The sequence below is a fragment of the Nerophis lumbriciformis genome, linkage group LG28 (assembly GCF_033978685.3).
Source record: "Nerophis lumbriciformis linkage group LG28, RoL_Nlum_v2.1, whole genome shotgun sequence".
NCBI lineage: Eukaryota > Metazoa > Chordata > Actinopteri > Syngnathiformes > Syngnathidae > Nerophis > Nerophis lumbriciformis.
The window spans coordinates 6194851-6216798 of NC_084575.2; the positions used below are offsets into that span (position 1 = coordinate 6194851).

At 39.1% G+C, this 21948-nt stretch overlaps 1 protein-coding gene across 1 annotated transcript; it reads left to right on the forward strand.

Annotated features, from left to right (window-relative positions):
- The first annotated feature begins 569 nt into the window (after positions 1–569).
- On the forward strand, positions 570–15637 carry LOC133570539 (uncharacterized). Its single transcript, XM_061923224.2, has 2 exons — positions 570–573; positions 13834–15637. The coding sequence occupies exons 1-2, from the start codon at positions 570–572 to the stop codon at positions 15405–15407; spliced, it is 1578 nt and encodes a 525-aa protein (XP_061779208.2). The 3' UTR covers positions 15408–15637.
- Positions 15638–21948: the final 6311 nt, after the last annotated feature.

The window sequence follows — 21948 nt, forward strand, 5'->3', positions numbered from 1 at the left end:
ATGCATAACAAAGAAAAAATGTGTGTTCTTGATAGGCAAAATACATTTAAAAAGTGTGGTTCCCTTTTATGTGAAAAGAAGTAAACGAGACAGTTGATGTTCCTCTCAGTTTGTAACAATGTGTGATTGATTGATTGATTGATTGAAGGAGTTATGAGAAGTTTGCATAGGAAAGGCTACACTTTCATGACGGTACACATTCACTGCTACAAAAAAGCCTGAGATGGTTTCAGTTGAAATATTTTTTTAAACTCTCACAGAACACAGTACTATGTAGAAAGTAGACAAAATACTGCAAGAAAGTCAATGAAAATAAAATAAAAGTAAAAGGATTTGTAAATTCCCAGTTACGAGTAGCCGCAACCTGTAATGTCTTTTCAGAGCAACTTTGAAGTAAGTAAGGGATTTACACTCCTTTATGGCTATTGATAGGGAGTTCCACATGTTGGTGGTATAGCAGGCAAACTAATTGGAACATCTTTTGGAGTGAGATCTGGGTTGAATATGACTTGTACAACTACCTCTGGTGTTGTAATGGTGAATATATTTTGAAGTATCTAGACAGGTACATGGGTATGTTAGTGGTTTGGTGTATCTTGTACACCAGACCAACTGCAAGAAGATGTACTCTGTCACCTACCAAGAGCCTCCCCACGTTAAGGAAAGGTGAGATGGACGGTTGAGTAGAAGCCCATTCATTTTGTTTTGGACTGTCTGGAGTTTGTTTTTCAGAGCTTTTAAGGCGTCACGGTACTAAATATGAACTCTGTACTCAAAGTGATGTTAAATGAGTGCTTGTGTTAGAGTCTTAAGTGCAATACTACCCGTAATAGTAGTACTACTATGTAAGAACATAATTTGTCGGTTGATTCTTTGACTACCTTAGTAGTCATTTTTTCACTGGAGAGATTAGTCTCTATGATGCAGCCAAAATTGGTAATCTCATTTTTGTTTGTTATAATATTGTCACCCACTTTGACTGGGAAGTTATTTACTTTTCTGAGGTTAGGAATTGACCCATAAACCTGTGTACTTGCAAGTACCAGGCGAGTCTTAATGTGCCAGTTTGTCATTGAAAGCCTTGCTAGTCTAGGTCTTAAGGATTGTAACTTCGCTTGTTTTGTGGTCGTCAGCCTCGGAATGATCACTTAAGCCACATACAGTAGTTCCACATGTGGTGATCTTAGACTGGTCAGAAGTAACAACGAGGTTTATGAAGGTTTAAAAGGACTTACTCACCCTGGTAGTTTGCTTAATGAGCTAAGTGAGACAATGTTGGTGGCACAGCTTAGTGAAGGTTTTAAAAATGGGTGCATCCTTTCGGGACATATCTGTGTTCCAGTCCCCAAGAAGATGTAAACCTATATCAACATGTTTACACAAAACTCACACACTCACCAAAACATTTTATAATGTAATCACATCTAATTAGTTATCATTTCACTTCTTGATTGTGACTTACATGTAACAATAAGGGAATGTAAACATTTATTTTCAATAGCCAAAGTAGTCAACACTTGATTTATTAAAAGAACATAAAGGTGACTGACTTTCCTTCAGCGTGTTGTAGATGGTCTCCAATTCCTAAAGAGGAATTTTTGATGGAGATACTCCATAAAACACCACATACTACCATGAATTGATTTAAGTGGACCCCGACTTAAACAAGTTGAAAAACTTATTCGAGTGTTACCATTTAGTGGTCAATTGTACGGAATATGTACTGTACTGTGCAATCTACTAATACAAGTCTCAATCAATCTCTCAAAAGTAAAACATGTTTTTGGTAAAAGTTTCTTTTGGTCCAGCCAACAAAATAACCACAAAAAAGTATTCTGCATGATGACAAAAACATACCATGAATGTTATTTTTAAGTGATTTTGGAATTTTTTTTTTTTATTTCCATGATATTGAAGTTATGGTAATGACTTTGTCATTAAAAGATTATGGTTAAGTTTAGAGATAAAGAGTAGGTGTAATGGACCGTATACAGAATAAAATATTTACACTATTTACATCAGTGAAGTTCAAAATGCCTCAATCAGTGCTGCCTCGTAGTTATAAAAACTTTTCAAATTGCCCCTTATCCTATTTCCAAGTCTGTTTCAGTACTCACTGTGCCACTTTTGAATTGATTTTAGGAAAAAAGGAGGTATTTCCCGTGTTTTTATTAGTTGTTTTGCTACACACTTTTAACCCAACACACGGAAGAACACAAATAATGTCATTGTGTTAACAGTGTCAGTCCAAAACTATTTCTCTTCTCTCTTTATCTTATTTACATTTACCCAACAGACATCCAGCAGCCCCCTCACATGAACGAGGAAGAGGAGGATCCACAGCCCACCCACATGAAAGAGGAAGAGGAGGATCCACTCATGAAAGAGGAAGATGAGGGAGAGTGTGTTGTAGGGCAGGAGGAGGATGATGTCAGCAAGTTTCCACTGACTGTTGTCTCTGTGAAGACTGAAGAGCATGAAGACAAAGCACCTGAGTCCTCACAGCTTCATCACAGTCCAAGTAAGCACATATCATTTTATTCTCAGGGCATTCAATCCATCACAACTGGACTGTTCACTTTGTCTTAGAAGACTCATCCAAGAAGGCTTCATCACTTCATGCTCATACACTTCAAGTCTTAAATCTAATCCTTGGAATTTAGAGGGGAACTGCACTTTTTTGGGGAATTTTTTCTATCGTTCACAATCATTATAAAAGACATGATGGTGGATATAGTTAAAAAAAAAAAATCACATTCTAACTAGGGCTACTATGGCTTTTTATTATTATGTGGATATGTTTAGGCCATGTCACAATACACCATATATATGTGGATATGTTTAGGCCATGTCACGATACACCATATATATGTGGATATGTTTAGGCCATGTCAGGATACACCATATATATGTGGATATGTTTAGTCCATATCACAATACACCATATATATGTGGATATGTTTAGGCCATGTCACGATACACCATATACAAACCCTGTTTCCATATGAGTTGGGAAATTGTGTTAGATGTAAATATAAACGGAATACAATGATTTGCAAATGATTTTCAACCCATATTCAGTTGAATATGCTACAAAGACAACATATTTGATGTTCAAACTGATAAACATTTTTTTTTTTTTTGCAAATAATCATTAACTTTAGAATTTGATGCCAGCAACACGTGACAAAGAAGTTGGGAAAGGTGGCAATAAATACTGATAAAGTTGAGGAATGCTCATCAAACACTTATTTGGAATATCCCACAGGTTTGCAGGCTAATTGGGAACAGGTGGGTGCCATTATTGGGTATAAAAACAGCTTCCCAAAAAATGCTCAGTCTTTCACAAGAAAGGATGGGGCGAGGTACACCCTTTTGTCCACAACTGCGTGAGCAAATAGTCAAACAGTTTAATAACAACGTTTCTCAAAGTGCAATTGCAAGAAATTTAGGGATTTCAACATCTACGGTCCATAATATCATCAAAAGGTTCAGAGAATCTGGAGAAATCACTCCACGTAAGCGACATGGCCGGAAACCAAAATTGAATGACCGTGACCTTCGATCCCTCAGACGGCACTGGATCAACAAGCGACATCAATCTCTAAAGGATATCACCACATAGGCTCAGGAACACTTCAGAAATCACTGTCACTAAATACAGTTGGTCGCTACATCTGTAAGTGCAAGTTAAAGCTCTACTCTGCAAAGCGAAAGCCATTTATCAACAACATCCAGAAACGCCGCCGGCTTCTCTGGGCCTGAGATTATCTAAGATGGACTGATGCAAAGTGGAAAAGTGTTCTGTGGTCTGACGAGTCCACATTTCAAATTGTTTTCTGAAATATTCGACATCGTGTCATCCGGACCAAAGGGGAAGCAAACCATTCAGACTGTTATCGACACAAAGTTCAAAAGCCAGCATCTGTGATGGTATGGGGGTGTATTAGTGCCCAAGGCATGGGTAACTTACACATATGTGAAGGCACCATTAATGCTGAAAGGTACATACAGGTTTTGGAACAACATATGCTGCCATCTAAGCACCGTCTTTTTCATAGACGCCCCTGCTTATTTCAGCAAGACAATGCCAAGCCACATTCAGCACGTGTTACAACAGCGTGGTTTCGTAAAAAAAAAGGAGTGCGGGTAATTTCCTGGCCCGCCTGCAGTCCAGACCTGTCTGCAATCGAAAATGTGTGGCGCATTATGAAGCGTAAAATACGACAGCAGAGACCCCGGACTGTTGAACGACTGAAGCTCTACATAAAACAAGAATGGGAAATAATTCCACTTTCAAAGCTTCAACAATTAGTTTCCTCAGTTCCCAATCGTTTGAGTGTTGTTAAAAGAAAAGGTGATGTAACACAGTGGTGAACATGCCCTTTCCCAACTAATTTGGCACGTGTTGCAGCCATGAACTTCTAAGTTAATTATTGTTTGCAAAAAAAAAATAAAGTTTATTAGTTTGAACATCAAATATGTTGTCTTTGTAGTGCATTCAAGTGAATATGGGTTGAAAAGGATTTGCAAATCATTGTATTCCGTTTATATTTACATCTAACACAATTTCCCAACTCATATGGAAACGGGGTTTGTATATGTGGATATGTTTAGTCCATGTCACGATACACCATATATATGTGGATATGTTTAGGCCATGTCACAATACACCATATATATGTGAATATGTTTAGTCCATGTCACGATACACCATATATATGTGGATATGTTTAGGCCATGTCACAATACACCATATATATGTGAATATGTTTAGTCCATGTCACGATACACCATGTACCGTATTTTCCGCACTATAAGCCGCCCCGGGTTATTAGCCGCACCTTCAATGAATGGCATATTTCAAAACTTTGTCCACCTATAAGCCGCCCCGGACTATAAGCCGCGCCTACGCTGCGCTAAAGGGAATGTCAAAAAAACAGTCAGATAGGTCAGTCAAACTTTAATAATATATTAAAAACCAGCGTTCTAACAACTCTGTCCCAAAATGTACGCAAATGTGCAATCACAAACATAGTAAAATTCAAAATAGTGTAGAGCAATAGCAACATAATGTTGCTCGAACGTTAATGTCACAACACACAAAATAAACATAGCACTCACTTTCTGAAGTTATTCTTCATTCGTAAATCCTTCGAATTCTTCGTCTTCGGTGTCCGAATTGAAAAGTTGGGCAAATGTGGGATCCAAAATGGCCGGTTCCGTCTCGTCGAAGTCATCGGAGTCAGTGTCACTGTTGTCCAGCAGTTCTGTGAATCCTGCCTTCCGGAAAGCTCGGACCACAGTTGTGACCGAAATATCTGCCCAGGCATTTACGATCCACTGGCAGATGTTGGCGTATGTCGTCCGGCGCCGTCTGCCTGTCTTAGTGAAGGTGTGTTCGCCTTCGGTCATCCATTGTTCCCACGCCGTTCGCAGTCGTGATTTGAATGCCCTGTTGACACCAATATCCAGCGGTTGGAGTTCTTTGGTTAATCCACCCAGAATGACGGCGAGTGTTGTATTTGTGTGCTTCACTTATTTTTTGACACCATCTGTGATGTGGGCGCGCATAGAGTCGTATATCAACATGGACGGAGCTGTGTGAAAAAAGCCACCCGGCCTCTTCGCGTAAACTTCCCTTAACCACTCGCTCATCTTTTCTTCATCCATCCATCCCTTCGAGTTAGCTTTTATGATGACGCCGGCTGGAAAGGTCTCTTTTGGCAAGGTCTTCCTTTTGAATATCACCATGGGTGGAAGTTTCAGGCCATTAGCATGGCAAGCTAGAACCACAGTGAAGGACGACTTCTCATTCCCTGTGGTGCGAATATTCACCGTACGTGCTCCCGTTGTATCCACAGTATCCACAGTGCGGTTCACAGGAATATCAGTTGCTGTGAAATAGTAATCCGTGTGAGGATGGAGAGATTGCGTCTTTTCACGAACCGGATCCTTGTCGCTTAGTAGGAGCCATTTTGTGGTCTTTACAGATGTAAACAGGAAATGAAACGTACGGTAATATCCGCGCGCTTTTCTTCTTCTACGCGGGCGGGTGGTTGCTTACAGTAGAAGAAGAAGCGCTTCCTGTTCTATGGGGGCGGGTGCTTACCTTGGCGGTTGCTTGCGTAGAAGAAGAAGCGCTTCCTGTTCTACCGGGAAAAAAGATGGCGGCTGTTTACCGAAGTTGCGAGATCGAAACTTTATGAAAATGAATCTTAATATTTATCCATATATAAAGCGCACCGGGTTAAAAGCCGCACTGTCAGCTTTTGAGTAAATTTGTGGTTTTTAGGTGCGGCTAATGGTGCGGAAAATACGGTATATGTGGATATGTTTAGGCCATGTCACGATACACCATATATATGTGGATATGTTTAGGCCATGTCACGATACACCAAATATATGTGGATATGTTTAGTCCATGTCACGATACACCATACAGGTAAAAGCCAGTAAATTAGAATATTATGAAAAACTTGATTTATTTCAGTAATTGCATTCAAAAGGTGTAACTTGTACATTATATTTATTCATTGCACACAGACTGATGCATTCAAATGTTTATTTCATTTAATTTTGATGATTTGAAGTGGCAACAAATGAAAATCCAAAATTCCGTGTGTCACAAAATTAGAATATTACTTAAGGCTAATACAAAAAAGGGATTTTTAGAAATGTTGGCCAACTGAAAAGTATGAAAATGAAAAATATGAGCATGTACAATACTCAATACTTGGTTGGAGCTCCTTTTGCCTCAATTACTGCGTTAATGCGGCGTGGCATGGAGTCGATGAGTTTCTGGCACTGCTCAGGTGTTATGAGAGCCCAGGTTGCTCTGATAGTGGCCTTCAACCAGCAGATGACATGGCACCCCAAACCATCACTGATGGTGGAAACTTTACACTAGACTTCAGGCAACGTGGATCCTGTGCCTCTCTTGTCTTCCTCCAGACGCTGGGACCTCGATTTCCAAAGGAAATGCAAAATTTGCATGGTTGGGTGATGGTTTGGGGTGCCATGTCATCTGCTGGTGTCGGTCCACTCTGTTTCCTGAGATCCAGGGTCAACACAGCCGTCTACCAGCAAGTTTTAGAGCACTTCATGCTTCCTGCTGCTGACCTGCTCTATGGAGATGGAGATTTCAAGTTCCAACAGGACTTGGCGCCTGCACACAGCGCAAAATCTACCCGTGCCTGGTTTACGGACCATGGTATTTCTGTTCTAAATTGGCCCGCCAACTCCCCTGACCTTAGCCCCATAGAAAATCTGTGGGGTATTGTGAAAAGGAAGATGCAGAATGCCAGACCCAAAAACGCAGAAGAGTTGAAGGCCACTATCAGAGCAACCTGGGCTCTCATAACACCTGAGCAGTGCCAGAAACTCATCGACTCCATGCCACGCCGCATTAACGCAGTAATTGAGGCAAAAGGAGCTCCAACCAAGTATTGAGTATTGTACATGCTCATATTTTTCATTTTCATACTTTTCAGTTGGCCAACATTTCTAAAAATCCCTTTTTTGTATTAGCCTTAAGTAATATTCTAATTTTGTGACACACGGAATTTTGGATTTTCATTTGTTGCCACTTCAAATCATCAAAATTAAATGAAATAAACATTTGAATGCATCAGTCTGTGTGCAATGAATAAATATAATGTACAAGTTACACCTTTTGAATGCAATTACTGAAATAAATCAAGTTTTTCAAAATATTCTAATTTACTGGCTTTTACCTGTATATATGTGGATATGTTTAGGCCATGTCACGATACACCATATATATGTGGATATGTTTAGTCCATGTCACGATACACCATATATATGTGGATATTTTGCCTTAGCCTTGAATGAACACTTGATGCATATAATGACAGCAGTATGATGATTCTATGTGTCTACATTAAAACATTCTTCTTCATACTGCATTAATATATGCTACTTTTAAACTTTCATGCAGAGAGGGAAATCACAACTAAGTCAATTTAGCAAAAGTGTATTTATTAAACAGTTATTAAGCAGTGGCACAAACATTCATGTCATTTCCAAACAGAAAGTGCAAGATTGTCAGAGACATTTTAAAACAAGCTATTAGTGCACTTTTGTGCATGATGACACTAAGATGACATATTTAGACGTAGACTTAGACTTAGACTTCCTTTTTATTGTCATTCAAATGTGAACTTTACAGCACAGATAAGAATGAAATTTCGTTACATAAGCTCATGGTAGTGCAGGATAAAAAAGCAATACGGTGCATTTATAAATAAATAAATAGATTACTGTACAGATAAACATATTGCACTTTTTCACATCCGTCCACGGGGAGTGGACTTATGTTAAGGGGATAATTTAATTATGATGCGTTCAAGAGTCTTACGGCCTGATGGAAGAAGCTGTTACAGAACCTGCGGAACCTCTTTCTAGAGTCCAGCAGTGAAAACAGTCCTTGGTGGGGGTGGGAGGAGTCTTTGCAGATTTTCTGAGCCCTGGTCAGGCAGCGGCTTTTTGCTATCTCCTGGATAGGAGGAAGAGGAGTCCTGATGATCTTTTCCGCCATCCTCACCACTCTCTGGAGAGACTTCCAGTCTGTGGCATTGCAGGCTCCAGTCCAGACAGAGATGCTGTTGGTCAGCAGGCTCTCTATAGTGCCTCTGTAGAATGTGCTGAGAATGGGGGGGTGCTCTTTTCGTCCGACGCAAAAAGTGCATGCGCCGCTGAGCTCTTTTTACAAGTCACATAGTCACATATCACATATTAAAACAACACTAAATTAAAGTGCACTTTTTGTACAGAACGCCACTACAATAGTTTAAAACAAATAAAGTGCACGTTGGTGCATGATGTCACACAAGATATTTCAATAAGTGTCAAATAAAAATGAGCTGCATTATAGGAAATCAAATAGTGTATGTCCTTCACTATGTGGTAGGTTCCTGCGGACGTTATCTCCTTCTGTTGTTGACTATTTGTTTCATACGGTGTTGATGTGGAAATGGTTGCTTGGGCATTTTGTGGGTGTGGCACTAAACGGAGATGTTGACATGCAGAGTTTCAAGCACTCTTCATTCTCTAGCGGGTGACTTTTCAAATGATGCTACATTAGCAGTGCTGCTACTTTTTGTAGCAACGCTTTTGCCGCATACTTGTTCACCATCTACCCGTTTGAAGCCAAACCACCGCCAGACGATGGACCCCCTGCTGTTTGTCTCGGGAATTAATTCTTCCTTCATTTGTTACCAGATTGGCACCTTCTTTCTCTCGTATTACCACTAGCACCACAGCTAACGTTACCATGCCGCTACCTGTCTGCTCCGTGAGAGCGTATGACGTTGCACACGTGACAGTATGTGACGTATGTAAGAAGGTGCGCTTGTTTTATGTCTCTGTGAGAAGGAGAGACAAGAAAGAGTGAGAAGAGCCTGTAGTGTAATGCCTGCAGCTAAAAGCAACTGTGTGAGAACGTATACTCCAATATCACCATATAGTCATTTTCTATATCGCACAGAGACAAACCCACGATATATCCAGTATATTCCATGCATCACCCAGCCCTAATTCTAACTCATAAATGTAAATAAAAGTCCACTTGCAATGGAGCCAATGGGAGGTCCTCTATAACCATCCAAAATACACCAACAATACTCCATTTGCATTTTGTGGCTTGAATGTCCACCAAGTGTTAGTTGACTTGAGTTTGAGTTTATCTGGAACATGCAAGCATACAACATGATAGATCACACATGCATGCATACAACATGATACATCACACATGCATGCATACAACATGATACATCACACATGCATGCATACAACATGATACATCACACAAGCATGCATACAACATGATACATCACACATGCATGCATACAACATGATACATCACATATGCATGCATACAACATGATACATCACACATGCATGCATACAACATGATACATCACACGTGCATGCATACAACATGATACATCACACATGCATGCATACAACATGATACATCACACATGTATGCATACAACATGATACATCACACATGCATGCATACAGCATGATACATCACACATGCATGCATACAAGCTCTATATCCAACATGATGTATTATTATAACTGATCTTTTTTGTAACACAGTTAATGAATGAAGTGTACTTTTGTAGTTATTTCCCATATTTCTACACAATAAGTCAGATATGTAACACTAGTGAGCAGTAGAGAATATGAAGTGATTATTCATCAATTATTATACCTAGACATGTGGTTTCATTTACTCTTTGAATTTCTATTCCGTCTATTTGTGTTTGTGTTTGACTTTCTCTTCTACTGTTACCAAATAGCATTATTTTACTTTTACTGAGATTCAAATATTGTCAAAGCATCTTTTTAATGTGTTCATTTCTTCTGTTATTATTTGTATTATCTTCTGTGTGTTCTCTCCTGAACAAAACACTGTTGTATCATCTGCAAATAATACTAACTTTAAATATTTTGTAACTTTACAAATGTCATTTATATAGAGATTGAATAATTGAGGTCCTAGTATTGATCCCTGAGGTACACCACAGGATATATTTAGTGTTGTAGAAGTGTGTTGGCCTAGCTTCACGTATTCCTGTTGGTTAAATAACTTCTTATCCAGTTTAAGACCAACCCTCTGATGCCATATCCTTCTAGTTTTTTGATGAAAATATTGTGATTAATTGTGTCAAATGCTTTAGTTGGATCCAACAACACTGCTGCTGAACATTTTTTACTATCTATTGCATTGTTCGTTTCTTCTGTCATTTCAATGAAAGCCATCAAAGTTGAAATATTAGCTGTGTATCCATATTGCTTCTCTTCTAGTATTCTATGTTTGTTTGTGAAACTCTCTAATCTGTTATTGGACACTTTTTCAATGATTTTAGAAAACTGTGGAAGTAAAGAAACAGGTCTATAATTTGTAAATTGGTGTTTGTCTCTAGTCTTATAAATTGGTGCAACTTTAGCTATTTTCATTTAGTTTGGGTATTTGAAATGATAGGTTACTAATATACATGAATGGTCCTGAGATCTCTTCTAGAACCTTTTTTATGGTTTCCATATCAATTCCATTACAATCAGTTGAAGTCTTAGATTACAGGATTATAACTATTTCCTCCTGTGTCACATTACTGAGGAACATGGAGTTGGGATTTGGCTCTATGGTATCATTATAGTCCTCAATTGAAACTGGGTCTGGAATCCTTTCCTCCAATTTTGGTCCAATATTTATTATAAGTAATTATTGAAGCTTTCAACTACTTCCTTTATGTTGTCATTATTTGTGTTTCCGTCTAAGAAGTATTGGGGGTAATCCCCCCAAATATAAGCTTTGGCTTCAGCCTATTCCTTTTTCCGTCATTCCTTTTCTTTTCTTTTTGTGTGTAAATGTGTATGATTGTTAAATATGTATCATCTGTACTGTTAAACTGGTCACACAGAATGGTTGATGGTTGATTATATGATGGAAATAAACTTATTTCATTCAAATAAACATATGGGACGCAGGTTGTCTTACGTCAGCACCAGAAGTGGTCAAATCAGCTGCTCACCTGGCAGGTTTTTTGGGGATGAATAGGGAAGTCCTTCTTTAGCTGCCGTCTTGTTTTATCATATATTGCTAACTTTGCACCTGTCAATGTTCACTTTTGTATGCACATTAAATCAACAACAAATCTTGACTTTGGAGCAATGTTCACAGACTCTAGTATTTGGCTCTCTATTAGATGTGACAGTGCCTACCTCTTTAGGACCACCCTTTCTAGATATATAAATATGTGTATTTACAACATTAATATATACATATATACTATGCAAATATAAAAAAGTTAAGCTTTTAGTTAATTTTAATAAGTTTTGTTTTAAATGTTTTGTTTGTAATTGGTTTTTAATCTTCATTATTTACTTCAAGTTATTACAGTATGTCTCTATATACATATTTATTTTATACATTTTGGCCAAAGGAGGCACATTTCAATTTCATACTCACACTTGTTATTTCATATGTTGACCAGAGGGGGATGAATAGGGAAGTCCTTCTTTAGCTGCCGTCTTGTTTTATCATATATTGCTGCCTTTGCACTTGTCAATGTTCATTTTTTATGCACATTAAATTCAACAAAAAATCCTGACTTTGGAGCAATGTTCACATACTCTAGTATTAGATGCAATGTTATTGGGACCATGATTTATGTCATCACTTGTGCACACCTCCTCATATGGAAGATACTTTTCCTTCTTCATGTCTCAAGAAGGGTAGAAATACAAGAAGAAATACATGAATGCATACAGTGGAGTGCGGGGAGCCCTAGAGGTAGTTGTAAGGTGTCTCCAGCTGGGTCCATTTGTACACTCTCAGTTACATTCTTTCTTTCTTTCTTTAGTTAAAGTTAAAGTTAAAGTTAAAGTACCAATGATTGTCACACACACACACACTAGGTGTGGCGAGATTATTCTCTGCATTTGACCCATCACCCTTGATCACCCCCTGGGAGGTGAGGGGAGCAGTGGGCAGCAGCGGTGGCCGCGCCCGGGAATCATTTTGGTGATTTAACCCCCAATTCCAACCCTTGATGCTGAGTGCCAAGCAGGGAGGTAATGGGTCCCATTTTTATAGTCTTTGGTATGACTCGGCCGGGGTTTGAACTCACAACCTACCGATCTCAGGGCGGACACTCTAACCATTAGGCCACTGAGTAGGAGTTGATTTGGAACATGAACACACTTACAGCATAATACATCACACACTTTCATATCATTTCACTTTACATTCATGTCCGAATAGGAGTAGGAAAAAGCAGAGCTTATTTAATCTTACCCCTTTCCCAATTCAGAGCGTTTACAAATGTATACATCATTTACTTACCTTTTTATAGTAAAATGACATCCGTGAATGAGTAATACAACAGTTTTGTAATATATAATTAATAAAGTCAGTCATTATTAACATACTGAGATGAAGAATATCTTCATTTCAATAAGGTTGAAAGTATTTCTCATAATTCTTCTTCTTTGTACTTTGTAAGCACTTTTAATTTGAACAACCTCTTAAAGTGGATCATATCAGTACAATGTTTCACTTATTTACTCAATCCATTCCATCATTTAATTCCACATACTGATATACTAAAGGTTCTAAGTGTTGTACGTGCATACAAATGTTTTAAATTACATTTTCCTCTAAGGTTATATTTCTCCTCTTTAGTTGAGAAGAATTGTTGTACATTCTTTGGTAGCAGGTTATAGTTTGCTTTGTACATCATTTTAGCTGTTTGCAATTTTACCAAATCATTGAACTTTAATATTTTTCTGTTCTTCTTTAATAATTGTCTGTAGTATTCCTTCTTACATGTTCCTAGTATACCAATTAGCTTGTTTTTATATTTCTTATACTTATTTTCTGCCTCTATAGATGTCTGTGTTATTAATATTCCATATAATGTCTTTTTTTTGTGACAAGCATTTTTCAGTCCTTTTGTCATCCATGGTTGGTTGTTTTTCTTTTGCTTCTTACTAACTTCTTTCCATGGACAACATAAACATTGATATTATACATGTGGGCCAATATATATATATATTTATATAAATGCTGTTAAATGTAGCTTTGATGTGGCAAGCTACTTTTGCAGTGTAGCTTGTAGTGTAGCGTGCTACAATTCTCTGAGGATAGCTTAGCTCCATTTAATTGAGAGTAACTTGTAGCTTAGCTTACTACATTGTCCAGGTAGCTTGCCCATCACTGTCTATTTGGCCTAGCTCACATGTCAATAGTTTGAATACTGCAAACTTCAATACAGTAACACCTCATTTGTTCTGCAGACGTCCAGCGGGTGTCAGCGGGGAGTCATGAAGAGGAGTGGCACACCAGTGTGGGACAGAAGGAGCTACAGGCCCCCTCCCACATTAAAGAGGAGCAGCTTCATGATGAAGATGAAGCTCAGTCCTTACAGCTTCATCACAGTCAAAGTGAGGAGAACAGAGGGGCGGAGCTTGTAAGTCAACACATCACAGAAGCTGATGGAGAGCATTGTGAAGATATCAAGTCAGAACCAGACAGCATCTTTGCTCCACTGTCAGACATGGACCACATGATGTCACACTCTTCTGATCACAGTGACCACATCCAAAAACCTTTGGAGAGTAAAAATGACTCTAAAGGTGATACGAGACATCACACTAACAACAAACACTTTGACTGCTCTGAATGTGGGAAATCATTTAGACGGAAGAGTCATTTTACAAGACACATGAGAACACATACTGGAGAGAAACCTTTTACTTGCTCTGTTTGTAAGAAGAGTTTCTCCAGAAAGGAACAAATGACCATACACATGAGAACACACACAGGTGAGAAACCTTTTACTTGCTCAGCTTCTGATCACAGTGACCACATCCAAAAACCTTTGGAGAGTAAAAATGACTCTAAAGGTGATACGAGACATCACACTAACAACAAACACTTTGACTGCTCTGAATGTGGGAAATCATTTAGAAAGAAGAGTCATTTTACAAGACACATGAGAATACATACTGGAGAGAAACCTTTTACTTGCTCTGTTTGTAAGAAGAGTTTCTCCAGAAAGGGTGATATGACCACACACATGAGAATACACACTGGAGAGAAACCTTTTACTTGCTCTGTTTGTGCTAGAAGATTCAACACGAAGAAGGAAATTATATTCCACATGAGAACACACACAGGTGAGAAACCTTTTACTTGCTCTGTTTGTAAGAAGAGTTTCTCTAGAAAGCAACACATGACCACACACATGAGAACACACACTGGAGAGAAACCTTTTGCTTGTTCAGCTTGTGCTAAAAGATTCAACACTAAGACGGAAATTATAGTACACATGAGAACACACACTGGTGAGAAACCTTTTACTTGCTCTGTTTGTAAGAAGAGTTTCTTCTGTAAGCATAGCATGACCACACACATGAGAACACACACTGGTGAGAAACCTTTTACTTGCTCTGTTTGTAAGAAGAGTTTCTCTAGAAAGCAACACATGACCACACACATGAGAACACACACTGGAGAGAAACCTTTTGCTTGTTCAGCTTGTGCTAAAAGATTCAACACTAAGACGGAAATTATAGTACACATGAGAACACACACTGGTGAGAAACCTTTTACTTGCTCTGTTTGTAAGAAGAGTTTCTTCTGTAAGCATAGCATGACCACACACATGAGAACACACACTGGTGAGAAACCTTTTGCTTGCCCTGTTTGTAAGAAGAGTTTCTCCAGAAAGGAACGCATGACCACACACATGAGAACACACACTGGAAAGAAACCGTTTAGTTGCACTGTGTGTGATAAAACATTCAGGTTTAAGTATCAGGTCAGTAAACACAAGTGTGTAACAGTCATGGAAGCTGCAGGGATGTAAAAACACTTAAACAGTGATTGTGCTAAATGTAGTTTAAAAACACAGCATGTTTAATAAGAATGTATATTTGATGTTGTATGTAGTGCTTCTCATCTTCTAGTCTTATATGTTGTCCTGTAGTTACTTTTTAAGTTGTGTGCATGTATTGAATATTATATATGTAGCTAATATTTTATTCTATTTTCTCATTGTTAAACAGAGGACATCTTATTATTTTTATTAGTTTTTTTTTTCATGCATATTTTCTATTTTATTTTATTGATGTTATTATCCAATTAAGAGTATGGATGAATAAAATCGTTAATAAAATGTGGACTTTTTATTTGTTACATCATGGATGTTAACTACTGCAAAACATCAACAAAGAAGAAAAATGCTGAAGTTAGCAACACATCACTGAACTTTAGAGCCATCGTGAGTGGAGTTGCTTGTTTTTATTGCTGCATTTGTACTTATTTCACCTCACATCTGGCACTGTGCAGTAAAAAAAGGGATATTTATTGATAAAAGAACACAAACCGAGAGCAACAGGGAACTATGAAGAAAAAACAAACTGCTGAAACCCAGCAAAACACTCACAGGAAATGTGGAGCAGATGGCGTCCACAAAGTACGTGTGTACTAGAGCTTGGCATCAAAAAGTATAGTCGATGGTCACCCGTGAACAAAGAATAATGTCCCGACAACGAAGGTAGCAAAAGGATCAATTTAAATAGTCTTGATTGCAAACAGAAAACAGGTGAGGGGAAATGCTCAGGGACAGTTGTGAAGTAGCCATAGGAAAACACCAACAAAACTAGAAGAGCCACCAAAATAAAAGCACAGGACAGGAAGTGAAACACTAACAAAAGTGTTTATATCCCAACAATGACCCCCCCCCCCCCCCCCCCCCCACCCCCACAGAAAGAGAAAAACAGCCAAAAAACAAAATTAACTAAAGTAATAATAATGTTATCAAATAAATACATAAATAACAATAATGATATTAATAAAAAATTTGAAGACTCGAAGACTTCTATGGAAATGCAAAAACCGAGACTCCGATTTCCCTCGCCCGGACGCGGGTCACTGGGACCCCCCTCTGGAGCCAGGCCCGGAGTTGGGGCACGATGGCGAACACCTGGTGGCCGGGCCTGTCCCCATGGGGCCCGGCCGGGCTCAGTCCGAAGAGGCAATGTGGGTCCCCCCTCCAATGGACTCACCACCCATAGCAGGGGCCATAGAGGTCGGGTGCGTTGAGAGCGGGGCGGAAGCCGAAGGCAGGGCACTTGGCGGTTCGATCCTCGGCTACATAAGCTAGCTCTTGGGACGTGGAATGTCACCTCGCTGTGGGAGAAGGAGCCTGAGCTCGTGCCCGAGGTGGAGAAGTTCCGGCTGGATATAGTTGGACTCACTTCGACGCACAGCAAGGGCTCTAGAACCAGTTCTCTCGAGAGGTGCTGGACTCTCATCCACACTGGCGTTGCACGCAGTGAGAAGCAACGGGCTGGGGTAGCAATTCTTGTTGCCCCCCGGCTCAAAACCTGCATGTTGGAGTTCAACCCAGTGGACGAGAGGGTAGCTTACCGCCGCCTTCGGGTGGGGGGACGGGTCCTGACTGTTGTTTGTGCTTACACACCAAACGGCAGTTCAGAGTACCCACCCTTTTTGGATACACTCGAGGGAGTACTGGAAAGTGCTCCCCCGGGTGATTCCCTTGTCCTAATGGGGGACTTCAACGCTCATGTTGGCAACGATAGTGACACCTGGAGAGGCGTGATTGGAAAGAATGGCCGCCCGGATCTGAACCCGAGTGGTGTTTTGTTATTGGACTTTTGTGCTCGTCACAGATTGTCCATAACAAACACCATGTTCAAACATAAGGGTGTCCATATTTGCACTTGGCACCAGTACACCTTAGACCGCAGTTCCATGATCGACTTTGTAGTTGTGTCATCGGATTTGCTGCCTCATGTTTTGGACACTCGGGTGAAGAGAGGGACGGAGCTTTCTACATATCACCACCTGGTGGTGAGCTGGCTGCGATAGTGGGGGAGGATGCCGGACAGACCTGGCAGGCCCAAACGCATTGTGAGGGTCTGTTGGGAACATCGAGCAGAGTCTCCTGTCAGAGAGAGTTTCAAATCCCACCTCCGGAAGAACTTTAAACATGTCATGAGGGAGGTGCTGGACATTGAGTCTGAGTGGACCATGTTCCGCACCTCTATTGTCGAGGCGGCTGATCGGAGCTGTGGCCGCAAGGTAGTTGGTGCCTGTCGTGGCGGTAATCCTAGAACCTGTTGGTGGACACCGGCGGTAAGGGATGCGGTCAAGCTGAAGAAAGAGTCATATCGGGTTCTTTTGGCTCATAGGACTCTGGAGGCAGTGGACCGGTACCGACAGGCCAAGCGGTGTGCGGCTTCAGCGGTCGCGGAGGCAAAAACTCGGACATGGGAGGAGTTTGGGGAAGCCATGGAAAATGACTTCCGGACGGCTTCAAAGCGATTCTGTACCACCATCCGCCGCCTCAGGAAGGGGAAGCAGTGCACTGTCAACACCGTGTATGGTGGGATGGTGTTCTGATGACCTCGACTGCGACTGTTGTGAATCGGTGGAGGGAATACTTCGAAGACCTCCTCAATCCTACCAACACGTCTTCCTATGAGGAAGCATTGCCTGGGGAATCTGTGGTTGGCTCTCCTATTTCTGGGGCTGAGGTTGCTGAGGTAGTTAAAAAGATCCTCGTGGCAAGGCCCCGGGGGTGGATGAGACCTGCTCGAGGTTTTTGATTTGATTTGATTTGATTTGATATATTTTTATTTCAAATATGCATAAAAACAAGAGCAAGCCTGATCCAATACAGTGCTATAGCCTTAACAGCCATTATAACAAAATGAAAACAATGGAGGATAAAAAAACGAAAACAAATGGACTTCCTTTTTTTATTTACATATTTGAAAAGGAGTGAGAAGAAGTTTACACTTATTTAATCCCACCCCTTTTCTTTAAATCATAAATTACTCTGAGCTAGAACTACCTGTTCACTCTATGTACAAACTTAATGAACTTGTATACATAAATGATAAATATATCCATACATGTGCACACTACACACATACAGTACATAGCCACACCATTACCACTAGTGATGATGGAAATGTTATCATGCCACACCATTACCACTAGTGATGATGGAAATGTTATCATGCCACACCATTACCACTAGTGATGATGGAAATGGTATCATGCCACACCATTACCACTAGTGATGATGGAAATGTTATCATGCCACACCATTACCACTAGTGATGATGGAAATGTTATCATGCCACACCATTACCACTAGTGATGATGGAAATGTTATCATGCCACACCATTACCACTAGTGATGATGGAAATGGTATCATGCCACACCATTACCACTAGTGATGATGGAAATGTTATCATGCCACACCATTACCACTAGTGATGATGGAAATGTTATCATGCCACACCATTACCACTAGTGATGATGGAAATGGTATCATGCCACACCATTACCACTAGTGATGATGGAAATGTTATCATGCCACACCATTACCACTAGTGATGATGGAAATGGTATCATGCCACACCATTACCACTAGTGATGATGGAAATGTTATCATGCCACACCATTACCACTAGTGATGATGGCAATGGTATCATGCCACACCATTACCACTAGTGATGATGGCAATGGTATCATGCCACACCATTACCACTAGTGATGATGGAAATGGTATGATGCCACCACAGCAACAGAACTGCCTCAATGGGCAGCCCCACACTCTTCTGTGACATAAACAAGCCAATATTAAAGCCCTTCTTCATCTCTGTACCTCTGGAATAGCATGTACCTATACTTCCTTTTAAACTGCTTTATGTTTGGACATTGCTTTAACTCCACATTCAAACCATTCCATAGTTTCACTCCACAAATTGAAATACAAAAACTTTTAATGGTCGTTCTATAACTAAGCATTTTGAAATTTCAATTGCCCCTTAAATTATAACTCCCCTCTCGTGTGCTGAACAATTTTTGAATGCTTCCTGTGAGTTTATTTATTTTGGCTTTATACATTATTTGTGCAGTTTGATACAAAATAATATCATTAAATTTCAATATTTGTGAGTGTAAGAATAGTGAGTGAGTATGGTCCAGATATCCAACCTTGTTGATGATGCGTACAGCTCTTTTCTCAAATATACTTATTGAGTTTAATCAGCTTTTATAATTATTCCCCCAGACTTCCACACAGTCGGTTAAGTATGGTAAGACTAATGAACAGTAAAGAATGTGGAGTGATTTGTGATCCAGAACCTGCTTTGCTTTATTCATTACTGAGATGCTTCTTGTCAGCTTAGATTGTTCATGTTTTATATGCGATTTCCAGTTCATTTGATAGTCAATTGTAACTCCAAGGAATTTTATTTCAAAAACCCTTTCAATATCCACCCCATCTATTTGTACCTGCACCCTTGTTTCACGTGTCCTCTTTCCAAACAGCATTAACTTAGTCTTAGTCAGGTCTAATGACAATTTATTATAGTCAAACCAAGTTTTTAGTTGACTCATTTCTTCCATAATGACTTCTTGCAATTGATTTAAGTCATCCCCTGAACAAAAAATATCAGTGTTATCAGCAAATAAGACTAATTTCAATAATGTAGACACTTGACATATATCATTGATATACAGGATGAACAGTTTGGGCCCCAACACTGACCCCTGGGGGACACCACAAGCAATGTCCAAACACGATGAACAGCAATCCCCCAACTTCACAAACTGTTGTCTCTTATTAAGTAACTTTTAAGCCAGTCTAGTACAACTCCCCTGATTCCATACTTTTCCATTTTATTGATGAATATATAGTTCATTGTGTCCAATGCTTTTTTAGATCAATAAATATTCCATACATTGCATATTGTTTCTTGTCTATGGCATTTGTGATGTCCTCTATTGTTTCAACTATTGCCATTGATGTAGATCTGTTTGATCTAAACTCATATTGACAGTCAGAGAGTCATTTATGCTTTTCTAAACATGCATCTAACCTGTTATTGAATAGTTTTTCTAATATTTTAGAGAATTGTGGAAGTAAGGAGACGGAAGTGGTGTTTGCTCCCAGTTTTAAACAGAGGTATAACTTTAGCTATTTTTATTTCATTTGGAAATGCGCCGGTTTGAAATGACAAATTCCAGATGTATGTTAATGGTTTTGATATCCCTGTAATGACCTTTTTCACCAATGCCATACTAATGTCATTGGAGTCAGTGGACATTTTGTTCTTACATTTGTTTACAATATCCAACACTTCTTCTTCACCCACTGCATTTAAAAACATAGAATTGGAATTTCTCTCCAACAATCCCTCCATATTTTTACCAGTTGTCCGTGGATCTGGGATTTTTTCTGCAAGTTCGGGTCCAATACTTACAAATAATTTATTGAAGACATTAGCCACATCTTCCATATTATCATTTTCTTTACCATCATTCGTGAAATACGTTGGATAGTTAATTGAAGAGGTACTGTTTCTTATAATACTGTTTAATAAATTCCATATTCCTTTGATATTGTTTTTATTATCATCTAGTAATTTCTTATAATACTCTCTCTTATTTGACCTTATAATATGAGTTAATTTGTTTTTATTTTTTTTGTATTTATTTTCTGCTTCTTTTGTGTTCAATCTTATAAATTCCCTGTAAAGAGTGTTTTTCTTTTTGCAAGCATTTTGCAATCCCTTTGTGATCCAAGGACAATTAGTATATTTTCTTTTACTGGTGCATTCTTTTATTGGGCATTTTTTATCATATAATGACCTAAATATTCTCAAGAATATATTGTAAGCACTATTAACATCACCATTTTCATAAATGACATCCCAATTCTGCTCCAGTAAATCATGTTTAAATGAACTAATAGATTCTTCTGATCTCGTTCTTCTGTATTGGGTTGGCTTTTCTAATTTTTTTGTCCTGTAATTTCCATTAAATATCAGAAAAACTGGGAGGTGGTCAGTGATATCTTTGATCAATAGCCCATTTACGGTCTTATTCTCAATATCATTAGTGAATATGTTGTGGATTAGAGTGGCAGAGTGGGACATCATTGGACTGGGTCTGGTGATTTTGGGATATAGACTCATACTGTACATTGTGTCAATGAAATTATCCATATCTTTATTTTTACTGGGATTTAACAGGTCAATATTAAAGTCTTCACAAATGAAGACAGCTTTATTAACGTTACTCTTCTTTGAAAACAGGCATCTGTAAAACATTCAATGCTTGTACCTGGCGATCTGTATATACAACTAATAATGACATTTCCATACAAATTTCAACTGTTAGACATTCAAGTAGGTTATCAACCACAGTTGTCATATCATCCAGACGTTTGAATCTCAAGGTGTTATCCACATAGATTGCCACCCCTCCACCCCCCTTGTTTTGTCTATTCACATTAATAAGGTCATAACCATCCAGTTCAAAATATGTCACTTTTTCACTGTTAATCCAAGTTTCAGATACT